The 12,798-nt window shown below is 36.2% G+C and overlaps 1 protein-coding gene across 3 annotated transcripts in view; it reads right to left on the reverse strand.

Moving 5' to 3' along the window:
* Window positions 1-12,798, reverse strand: part of ADAMTS2 (ADAM metallopeptidase with thrombospondin type 1 motif 2) — a 266,308-nt gene that overhangs the window by 239,441 nt on the left and 14,069 nt on the right. For all 3 annotated transcript variants that reach the window (XM_076350335.1, XM_076350339.1, XM_076350338.1), the window contains exon 2: window positions 4,725-4,778. In XM_076350335.1, coding sequence (XP_076206450.1) covers window positions 4,725-4,778 — 54 coding nt within the window. The remainder of the gene's footprint in view (window positions 1-4,724; window positions 4,779-12,798) is intronic.

Here is a 12,798-nt window from a genome sequence, read left to right on the forward strand (position 1 = left end):
AAGTTTTCTTCGAACAAAAAAGATGCACCTTCCCTATATTATAACTAAAGAACCAAGTCTCCTAACACCACATTCCTAAGCAGTTTATCAAAGTAAAATCCTTGCAAGCAAAATAAAGTGAAATAAAAAATAGTTGCACTTTGAAACCTGGATCTTCAGCTGATCACAGTAACTTTATTTTATCTGACCCATCATAGCTCACTAGTTAACAGTAATCAGCCACCTCTCATAACCCAACATCATTTCAAGAGCCCATTTAAACATTTGGGCATGAGGAAAAATTTCTTTACTGAAAGAGTGGTTAAACATTGGAACAGGCTGCCCAGGGAAGTGGTTGAGTCATCATCCCTGGAAGTATTTAAAAGACGTGTAGATGTGGCGCTTAGGGACATGGTTTAGTGGGCCTGGTGGTGTTGGGTCGACAGTTGGACTCGATGATCTTAGAGGTCTTTTCCAACCTCAATGATTCTATGATTCTGTGATTCTATGATTTTAAGAGAGATGCCTAATAAATATTTAAGTCTTTTTCTCAGTATTCAAATTACTTTTACTCTCAGAAACTGCACACTAGATGACTTCGCAAAAGAAACTTTAATTCAGAGTTTCCTGATAAGTAGGTACACCACAAACTAACTCCTGTCATTTCTCTGCCTCAGTTTCCCTCCTATGAATTAGGAAAAAATAGGAAGGAAACAGATTGATTATGTACATTATTCTCAAATATTGAGGAACTTGATCCATGTATATATAATTTTTTCATTAAAAATTTATTTAATACCTTTTTAATACATACAGCTGGTCTCTATGAAGAGTATCGATCTCACTCAAACCTGCTATCAATGCTACTGAATTTGGTATGATCACAGGTAGTTTCCCTCTTTTTAAATTGACCAAATCCAACTGCAGCGTTGCCTCATGAATACTCTCTGTTCACTGTTTCTTGCTACTTATCCCAACACAATAGAAAAACTGTTGAAAATTCTTTAAGAAGAACTATATGTTTCTCTGCAGACGAAGGATGGCCTAGACTAGACAATAACCCAAATTTTCTTGCAGAGAGGAGTTTTAAAACATCCAGCCATCACTCATCGACAACAAGGACAACAATTGTTTCCCTAGATTCCTTAAAAATAAGGTGGACGCATTTTACACTTCTTGTAACTGAAAATATTCCAGTAACATATAAGGTGACTGTGATTAAACTAATGTTGGTGTTCCAAATCAATTTCCCTTACACAAATTTACCATACAATAATTCATTAAGACAAGGAGGAAGCAGGTCTGATATATGAAATAATATTTACCTAGAAGATTTGGCCAAGATAACTTATCCTCGAATTCCAACAGCAAATTAGTTCCTTTCTCCTACTTCACTGCATTTCATATACATATACACCAGGCCCTTTCATAATAATCATAACAATTCCCTCAGCTTACTGAAATAAACATTAATTCAAAAGAAATACATCAACATGCAGATCCTCAAACTGAACAGGGGAAAGAACAAAAATTAGTGCACGTCAATTCCGACACACTTACAAATTTCCGTATTTGTGAAACTCTGCTTAGTCATGAAAATAAACTAAAAATAAAAATTTTGGAGTTTCATAACAAACCAGGAGGCAATTCCAAAGAAGTACTCATGACTTTTCCAGACAAATGAGAATACTACTTACCTGATTTTTCACCATTCCCTTTTTTATTTTTTTTTCCTTTTCTAATAAAAGGAAACACAAACAGAAAAAGGCTTGATTCTACTCTCATTACATTAGTTTTAGTGTGTCAACTGTCTTCAGCAGAGGGACTTTAACAGCATCACGGTACTATAGTCGATGTCTAACTCAGCTTCAGTCAGATTGTTCATTTACTTCAAGTTAGGGACAAACTTAAGAGCTGGGGATCTACAGTAAGGAGAAAGCGAGACTCGGTTCTAAACCTAAAGATCAGTTCATCTTAAGGAAACTCCATGACAGCCATCAACACATCAAGCTCATAATTTTTTTTCTTCTGTGTCCTGTCATCTTTTTTTTTAACAGATTTGAAAGAAATAGTAGTAGGAGCTAGGCAGCTCTCCACCTGGAGTAAGTTGGACAGCTCCACTGAAATCAGTGGATTAGATCTCCAGTTAACATAAATCTCTCTGGGACCACTGAAGTTAATCACAAGACCACCAGTTGGAGTAAATTCATATGCTCCTACTAAAATCAATGGTGTTACTTTGATTTACAGCCACTGAAGAAGTGATGCCATGTTATATACCAAATAAAATAGAAAAATTGTGTATATTTGTAGGAAATTGCTGGGAGGGGAGCCATAGGACTTTATTTTTTAACATGGAGAGTATGAAACTGCTGTAGCTGTTTGAAATACAGGGTGGGCTTGATTTTGACTCAGTCCTTTTCCCAGGCTCAAGGACCATTGATGGGCCTTTTTGCCTAAAACTGTCTCCAAAGTCAAAGCTTGCATGACATGAAGGTACTATAAGGCATTCATATCACCTCTATACTAAGCTAGGAGGTCAGTCTCTACAGGACACCTGTGCAGTTAGGAGGGAGAGAGCACAAAATCCTGAGGGCAGTTCAGAGCAGGAGTCTGGTGCTAACTAGGCTTTAACCCTCTGGAGGAGGAGATGCCCCTCTCTTGCCCTGCTCCCTTTTCGTTTATGGCTGCGAGATTGTAAAAAGATGTGAAAGCTACTCCTAAGCTTTTGGGTGTACACTTACATGCCCTTTCTAGTTACCCAACCCTCCTGTAAGGAGTTATACAAGATGTTAGTGACAGGGACTCTATCATACCAGCCTAAAGCATGCATTAGAGCGTTTATGAACTATTTTTCATAGCCCAGTAATTTAGTATAGATAGGAAACTGAGTGTTGCAGCTGTACACACAAGAAGAAAGAAAACATAAATATGATACCTCCTCAGTCTCTCTCATTACTTGCCCCCATTTTTCCCAGCTCAGTCAAAACCATGCCATTCTTCCCATTGCCTACCTGTTGTAACCACCTCTGCCTCACCCCTTTAACTCCAAAGTAGCAAAGGGAGAAAAGGGTACAGTTGCTTTTAGTAGTGATACTACTCCTGTTTCTCATTCCAGCTGGGCCATTCTGTACCTGCTGCCATGTCTGTTGCTCTGACTTATTTGTGCCTAGCACAGAAATTTTGTTATAATCCTGTAAGACATGCCTTTCCTCAAGGTTTTTCATTTTCTGATTTACAGGAGTATTTTCAGACTCCCAGAAATTGTTATAATGATTGGAATCCCTGGCAAAAATCCAGTTTTTCCTCAACAATTTATCTTTTATATCTTTTGCTCTTTACTTCTCTGGAAACAGAAGAAAGTATGATTTGTGTTCAGGTTACCAATTAGTTAATAATTACCACTTTTCTTCTCAGACAAGTTAAGTGTGAAAACATCTCTTCTTATAAAAATCAAGTTCTACTTGAATCATTTTTCCAGAATAACAGCAAGGTTTGTATATACACATTACTGTAATAATGTCAAAGTTCAATCATACACAGAGTTTATTAGATTTTGTTTTATTCTTTCCCTTGAATTATTCATTGACTATCTATAATTTCCCAAAGAATAATTTCATAAAGTGCTGCAGCAATAAAACTCTCCATATATAGCACACCAATGTGGATGGTATTTATGATGTATTCAAACAAAGATCAGCCTGTTACATTAATCATGTAAAAGTATTGAAAAATCATATTTAATCATTTCTATTTGAAAATAAAACCTGCTCAGAGCTTTAAAACCTGCATGAAACCTATAACTAAATTTCATACAACATTTCCTGCAACAATATACATAATTATTCAATACTTCCAGGTTTGTCTGGTGCTCAGTAATCTCTCATCTCATTTTCTCTGAATTGTGAGTTGTATTTAATCTTTTTTATTTAGTAGTTTTTGCTTAGAACATTCCAGATTTAATAAGAAGAAACAGTAAGATGTACAAAGCCCTATCCTTTGGTCAAGACAAGCTGAACAGCAAGACGTCTCCTTCCTGAAACCCAGTTCTGATTCTGAGGACCACCAGGACACTAACACAGCTTCAAGCACCTTCTGTGCTTATCCCAGCCTCCGCAACAAGAGGAGGCACCCGTGCAGCATCTGTGCTGGCACGCTAGGGTGGGAACACAGCGTGTTCTTATAGACTACCACAAATTTCGTTCAGGACCATGTGTAAGGATGACTGTCCATTCAGCAGCTGGATGAAGGAAGCAAAGGTGTGGCCTACTGGAGTTTATCCCTAAAAGTGTAGTGATGCTGGAATTGTAAGCGGCATTAGTAAGATTAGTAAATTCTTTTGAATGTCACCTAGTTAGAGAATGAATTTTTCCCTATATTTGACATCTGAGAGCACCGAACCACACTGTATTTCAATTTGATCTATGTGACAATTAAACTTTCCAGGCTTTGCAATACTCTGCCTATACAAAGTGAAGGCTTTGCTATACTCTGCCTGTACAAAGTGAAGAGAAAGTCAAGTCTGAAGACACAACCTGCTCTTCAATAGGCCAAAAAGCAGAAGTTCTGCCTAGTACTTCTGGCAGGCTCACATGCACTGTAAGCCAAATCACACTAACATCTTTCAGATGTTTGAAAAGCTAAATACGTATACCAATACACCTAGTTTGTGGCATATGAAATCAAATGGAAAATGAGTGAGCATGATTCCTAATGAATCAGAATATATTGTCATAGAGCTTTACCTGTGTCATGACTGCAGGAACATTCCATAAAGTCAATTCTTGAAAAGCTGGCATCTGCAAATAAACCAACATGTACTTAATTAGAAAACAAATCTATGAAAATATAATAATGTCTTTATGAACCCTAACAAGCAAAGTGTGCGTGTGTGTGTGTATAGAATATATAAACCTATATATATAAATGAAAGCTTTTTTCAGGATTTTAGGGTCCCTGCAAAGGAAGCAAAGAATAAACAATTGGTATAATACTAACAAGCTCAGCTTTTAGCTTTGAACATTAATAACTTCTTTGAGATAGCTCAGCCTCCTGTATATGAGCCACCCTGTAGTGTTTCAGCTGATTTTGATTCTCTTCGTGCAGAAACCTTTTAGCTAATCATTTTCATCTCTGTGTGTCAATAAATCTTGCATCTCTAGGGCAATGACTTTTACTCAGCAAATGTTAAGCAGAAATAAAACCGCCCAGAACAGTCTAAGCATGAGAATTTCAATAAGAATTTAGCAATATATTGATCCACTTCTCCCCCTTTTGACTTTTCATTACTATGTCACTTTCACCTCCCGAATTCAGTAAGATAAAAAGCTAAAATAGCATGTGACTTATGGGCTTTAGCCAACCCTACTAAAATTATTTTTGAATGGCTTCTTCACCAACAGCAAACTCAAAAAAAGGTTTTATAATACTAAAGGTGCTAGCAAATGGTCAATAATCTGTTCTTGAAGGTAAGAGTCAGCAGTAACAGGCTACAAGTGAATGACCTCTTCTATAAATATAGACAAAATAAAAAGCAGAAATTAGAAGATAAAAAATTAATTTATCAATAGTAGGAAAACAAAGCCTGTAATGAAAAGCCATGTTTCTATGGATTTCTGAATGTAACATATTATTACATGCCCTACATTTCCTCTTCCTTGGAAGGCAGTTGACAAAGTATTTGCATTTTACACTGTTCCTTAAATAAAGTACAATTAAGTTAATGTAACTCTTGTGTAATTATAAGCATCTACCACCTAAGAGCCACTTGGATGTGCCAGATGACACTTCCTGCACACCAGTTGAACAAATACTATTTCCATTCCCCTAATATTTATCAACGAGAACCAGAAGATAATCAATAGTCACAAAAAAAATTGATTGAAAACTCATCCTACCATTAAAAATGGTCATTGAAAAACTTCTCACTGATCTTACTTTCAAAGTTTGAGTTCTAGCACAAACAGATGGTAGAGATACTATGCCTCTTCAGTCCTAACATATAAGTATGATAAACAGTGATGAGTATCAAATCTTCTTTAAGTTTACAACATAGATAATTGTCTATCAATAACAGTCTATGGTCATCACGACAACTGATGAATGTCCATCAACATTTCATAGACGTTTATTCTTACAGCACCCTGTGAGAAGCTGAGACACAGATCAGTGAATGAATGTGTCAGCATGTTTGGGAAAATCACCATGCATACAATACTACACTCTTATCAAAACCTGTTGAGTACAGCTGAATTAATGTACAGTTGAAATAACAGTGACTGCCAGAGGAATTACAGTATTTGCTGTATAGTGCCACGGAATGACGGTTAAAAATTTTTAAATAATGTTCACTGATAAAAATGTATTATAAATTAATGTAAATCATTGCCTTAGCAACAAAAATTTCATAGAAGTCAGCACATCTAGCTTCTTTTCTCTTCTTGTTTCTATTTCCCACCATAAAAATAAGTCACGCTATCCAATTATATAGGAAGCATTTAAGAAAGGAATTATTTTATTTTTTTAAAAAACATATAAAATCATTTTAATCTATATAAGCACATGAAGTCTGATCCAGATAAACAGAAGTTGAAGACTACAAGATCAACAATCTTTTTTAACCTCTCAAGTAAAAACCCATAATCGAAACAACGTGGTGTCTTTTACCATGTATTTTGGCCTATAACTACGTCTGGTTTATAACCAATTTTCTTTTGTCAAAACTGTTATTCAAACTATATAAGCCTCAAAAAAATAGGTGAAGTGCATGCTATATTTCTTCATCTAATACATAGTACAGCCAACCAAATATTACATACATAATTGTATTTAATGTGTTGGCTAACTCACCGCTTGTGGTTTATAAGATTGCAATCTTGCAGACTGATGTGGTTAACTTTAAAGCACTGTACCATTTTGTTATCATTGTGAAAAGGAAGCGCAGAGACAACAGATCGTTAATAGAGCCACACAAATGGGCCACTCTACAGCTGATGCAACTGCCGGTTCTAGGGAATTCAGTGGAATTGGGCTGGTTGAGTTGAACTGAAGATCTGTCCCAAGGCACTTGCTATCAATTTCAGCGGAGTGACATGGACTGGCATTAGCTGGAATCGGATCACAAGAATCCAATGCGGTCACTAGTTTAATTAAGTTTAAATTCTGTAAGTCTAAGAAGTTGCATTCCTTTACAACAGTGTTACACTGTCCATAATCCTGGTGCATTAACTTTCTCTGAACCACCTCTATTGCATTCTCCTGATTACTTCCATAGAACAGGGATTTGCTGATGATGTATGCATACAACATAGCATATTAGAGAAAAATACAGAGAGAAATCTATTTCAGTTCTACCAAGTATCAATAAAACAGACAGCTTTCCCACAGATCTCTGTTTGGAAAGCATAGTAGTGATTCTAGCTATTTTATGACTGACAGCAAGAATAGACTGCCTGAAGAAAATGAAAACATCTTGGTATTTACCAAAGTCAATAGGGAGTAATCTATACTGTTAAATATTGGTTAAGTATTGGTGGTAGATCCTCATGGAAGACTCATTGTTAGATGATGAAAATGTCTAAGGGTCCATTCTTTACTTATTCTATACAAATAAACAGTTGTTTGCAACTGTCTGCAATTAAGAAAAGCATGACTAATGACTGCAGCGAGATCTTCATACAACTCAGGTAGCCATTAATAAAGGCATACATTCTCCTTTGATAATCACCCTCAATTACACTTCTGACTTACATAGTTCAAAAGGGTCTTTGAAAGTTTGTTCAGGAATTCTTGCAAAATTCAAGTGTTACAGCTATTCTAATAATCTAAGAAAATCAAACATTGTACTGGTGCTGGCTCAGGTGTATTTCTAACCCCTCTGTAAGCTCATTCAGTTCAGCCAGTGGCAGAAAACTAAGCCAGGCAAAAAAGCCCAAGGAGTAGTTAAAGCCAGCACTAAGGACAGCAGCATGAAATTCCATGAGGTGTCAAGAGCCACGATTTCTGCTGAAGAACATTTGAACAGCTGGTTGATGGCACAAAATATCACATATAGGATATTAACTTTCAGACTGAAATTCAAAAGACACTGTTTGTATCATCCTTCCTTCATCCTCTTAAGTCATCTGGTCCTGCCATATCTACAAAGACTTTTTTTTTTTTTTAACCGAAACCATTTTAACAGAGCAAGGTTAGAGAGTTACTATATATGCTATTGACCTACGTGAACTCTTCCTCTGGGTTTTTCTCAGATTTGGACTACCAGCTCCTTGTCGAGCTTGTTCCTAGCTTTCTTTTCCATGTACTTGTCCTTTTCTCTTCTCTTCTTCATTGTTATCTCATACAGGCGCCCCTCTTCCCAACCCTCCCTTCCCACTAATAACATTCCAATATCGATTTGTTATAATGGTTTTCAGCTTTTTTCCATATATAGAAACATTTCACAATGGAGGTGTAGACTCCAATAGAACGAGTTTCAGCATAACTACAACAGGTTGGTTTTGTCGATTCTTAGAATAGTCCACAGAAGACTAAGAGTCCACGCACTACCAAGTGAAACTACTGAGCTATAATATTGACACAGAACTAAAAAACCACAAAAAGTATTTATCACGCAATTTCATTTTCTGATCAAGAACCAATTGTCTTCTCTTGCTATCTTCTCTGCTTGCCTCTTCCCCTGACAATGGAAATGGCTGAGGTCTCAAACACATAGAATGTGATTTCTTACCTTCTTTCAGAATCTCCTGGAATAACTGGAAAACAATTAACAAAGCTTTCTGTAAGTCATTTAACAGTGATGTTACACTTCTCTAGAGGCCTTTGGAGTATCCAGTCTGCGTTTGCTCTGAGCTGAGTGAAATGCAAATCATTAGTACTTATTTCTACTTGCTCCGCCACAGTTATTCAAACCATATATCAAAGAAATACTAGGGGGCAGCAGCTTTCAGCAGGATTTGCGAACACACAGCTGGGCCCAGACAGAAACTGATAACCTATAATCCAGCTAAGCTATAACAGGAACAGTGTGACTGACCGTTCTCTGTCAAACTGATGCCACAGCACAACTTCACAAAGAGATTATGAGTTCTGGGACAAGAACTTTCTTTCCGTTTTAGAGCAGACCTACCAGAGTGGGGTCATGATCCAAGATATACACTCCCACATGTTTTCCTTGCAAATGTTGAAAAACTGGCAATGAAAATAAAAGAATCGGGCCATGAAATGGAGTCTATACTCCAAAATGTAGAAAGTGATAAATAATCCAAGGTAAAAGGACTATTTGCAACCTTGCTACTAAACCTTAGAAGGAAAAGTAACAGTATTCATAATGTCCTGTATATTTTGTGACAATGGTATTACTTTGTTTCCCAAAGGACAAAGTAATGTAGTTACGTAGTTACATATCTGAAGGTGCCCAGAATACACTAGAATGAAGTTTTAGATAGCAAAGCAGCCATTGGAAAAACTATGTTGCACTATCATAGACAACTTTTGTCCAGCAATGTGTCAGTTTAAACAAAGCTGTATTAAGAACTTGCTTTTGAAAGTGCATTGCTTCCTATCCTGAGATAAAAACAAAACATGGAATTCAGAACTTCCTACAGACTGAAAATTAGAAGTTTGTATCAGCTCCATTCTGCATAAAAATGCCAATTCATCACTGACTGAAATCTCCTACACCTATTCCTGCATCATGATAAACATAAGCTTCAGTAACACAAAACAATCAAGTTTTGTATACTACAGCCAACCAAAATGTTAACTAACCAACTTTATAATGATAAGTTGATCTCATCCTCTCCAAGCATCACTTTCAGCATCCAATGAATGCCAATCACATTTGTCCTAGCACAACATAACATTTCAACAGAATGCGTACCAACAGGGTCTTTAGAAACCTCAGAAAGGTTCCCTGGGGCATTTTTTCTGCAGCACTTCATGCAAACCTGTATACTAGTTCATTGATTTTGGTAGCTACCTGCCTAGAAAATACCAGTAATGGTTTTTACTTATTCAAGGTAGAAATGAGAAAATGGGCTTAGAGTTGCTTTGTGTTTAAATATGAACATGAGCATATTCCCAACTTCTCTGATATGAGATTTCAGCTTTGGTTTTCATAACATTGGAAGTGTCAGGAAGCAAGAAACAGATTCTGGTATCCCAATAATTTTTTTATAACACAGGTGATATGGTGCCAATAAAATCACAACATAAGTATGTGATAACATTTAACATGGCCATCTCAAATAAAAGCTAAACTCATCTCAGAATTCTGAGTGCCTTAAGTATTTTTCAAGGTCACACTGTAAATTCATAAACTTTACCATAATAAGAGTCCAAATAATTTGAAGTTTGATGCAGAGTCTTTCACAGATTGCTCCCATAACGTCCTCATATAACAAAGGGAAATTGTGTAATTAGTCGTGACAATGGACTTCTTAAAAATTTAAATTTAGCTACAATTTCAGCAAGAGAGTCTGCACTTTATTAGCTGCAGTTCAGATGCACAAGCTACAAAGTCTGCTTGTTCACTCACTGTGTGTGTCCCTTCTAAGATTAGGAAAAGGAACAATCTAATTAGAAATAATCCTGTGAAGAACAAATATCAAAGGAGAAAAGCTAGAAGAAAAAGCTTTTTTTTTTCCCCCAGTTGCCAGATGAGTCCGTTAACTATGATGTGGACTGTGGTCTTATCTCAAGCAAAGGATAATGCATTAATCCATTTCACAACTATTTGTTTATTATATCTTTTTAAAATATTGTGATATTTTCTAAATGTAGTGGGACCTGCACAAAACCTGCTGATTGTTAAAAAAAACAGGATGCAGTTTCAATGCACAGAATATATTTAACACTAAGTAAACTGAGCTGCAGAGAAGAAACAAGCTTTGGTTTATGTAATGTTGTTGCCTAATCTCTAACTCTCATAATAGGAAATAAAGTGCCTTTTATGAGGTCCTAGTCCCTCCAGAGTTATTTGGTAATAATGACTTAACAGGCAAAGTTTGAATGTAAAACCAATTTTTAAGCGAGCCAGAATCACAGCTCTTTGGAGATTATCACTGGAGATCAAAGTCAGCAACAAATACCCAGAGCCGAACAGAGAATGTCAGGGTTGTTTTCTTAGTTCATAGAAGCTTCTGAGTTTTATATGGTCTCCTTGCTAATTAAGATTCAATATACCAGTTAGCTGTGATCTTTGGTGTCTTCCACATCTGAATAATATTTTCTGACATTTAAGTGAAACTAAACCTGAGTGTCTTGGTGACAGTAATGAACTGTATACTCAGAACTATATTAAAATAAGGTTTCCTAGGTTGAGTTTCTTAAGTTTCTTTGCAAATGTGGAGGTATCAGCAGACTGAGCTCTTTTTAAGATAATCCCATGCCTTGTTACAACATTTCAAAATTAAGATAAAAATTGAATGCATCAGGGTAAACAAATATGTAAAAAAACATGTAAAATCTGTATTTTATTTCCTATTCCACAACATAGTGTTTCTGCAAGTAATACAAAATAAATTTTGCCCTTTTTAAGACTGAAAGGTCTGGGAATTTTGAGAGACAAAAATTCAGTCCAGCAAAAACTGCTACTTCTATAAAGGCATAGTTCCTATTTCCTAATATTTCCTGTTATCATCATCAAAAAAACATAACATCAGGTTCTTTCTTTTGTCCTTTATAATTCAGCATATTAGTCAGAAATAGCTCAGACAAACAGGTGTACAACAGATTCTCAGGTATTGAAAAAGAGACCACTGCTTTTAAATTCTTATGTTAGGCTGGTACTAAAGCAACAGAAAGATGATAGGTAGGAGAAATGTGCCAAGTAAAAAGAAGCCACAAAAACTATCACATCACTGTATTAATTTTTCCAAATTTAAGCCACTGAATTGCAAACTCAGGAATAACAGCTTCCTCAGCAAATGCGTAGGACTACCTGCCAGATATTAGGTCATAGCGGAGTGTCAATGCCACATGTTTCTCACAGCAGCCGAATTTTCATCAAACTCTGCAGTATAGCAGATAGGAAACTATCAGAGTCAAAGGAAAAAGACAAGTATGTCTGTGTAGACAGTGATACGCAAATCAGACTGTTCATTAACGGGTCTAACCAGCTAAGCAGAATGAGAACTAATAAAAAAACTGGGAACATGGCATTTCTGCAGATGCCTAATTTTTTGTGTTATATATCAAGGGTCAAATTCTGCCTATTTTATTCCTAAGCAAGATCACTCAAGTCAATGAAATTAGCATATGCTAAAGTTAAGTATATTGTTAAGTGCCACCTAATAAACGCTGCTTTCTCAAACTGAAGCAAATACAGATGTGCTTGCCAGCTTGCATGATTCACAAAGATTAGATTTCTATATCAATGGTCTTCTAAAAACAGAGAAGAAAAATGTAAAATTTCAACTAATTAATATTCTACATGTTTTAAAAATAATGCATATGGGAAAATTAAATTTTCTTAAATTGTGAGAGGGAGAGACTTACTAAAAAATAAAAAGGATTGCACTTTGATTTTTAATTAATAACAAAAAATCCTGCCCTGCAACTGAAGTGGTTTGTAATTTCCCATGGAGAGAAAAGGCCCCTCTCCGAATTACACATTTTCATCCTTGCACTGACTCTGCCACCCATTTGACCCTCAGTGAGTTCATTCAACTCTCCAAACTAGCAGAAAAATACTGAGGGGGTTTTTTTGGGGGCAGGGGTAGTTTTCTGCTCATTTAATCAGATGAATCAGCTCATGGTAGTGTCAGATGAGTACCTGAGCCAACAGAAGGAAGATGAAGGGAGGAGCATGCTGCTGCA

Source organism: Aptenodytes patagonicus, chromosome 12 (assembly GCF_965638725.1).
Source record: "Aptenodytes patagonicus chromosome 12, bAptPat1.pri.cur, whole genome shotgun sequence".
Classification (NCBI taxonomy): Eukaryota; Metazoa; Chordata; class Aves; order Sphenisciformes; family Spheniscidae; genus Aptenodytes; species Aptenodytes patagonicus.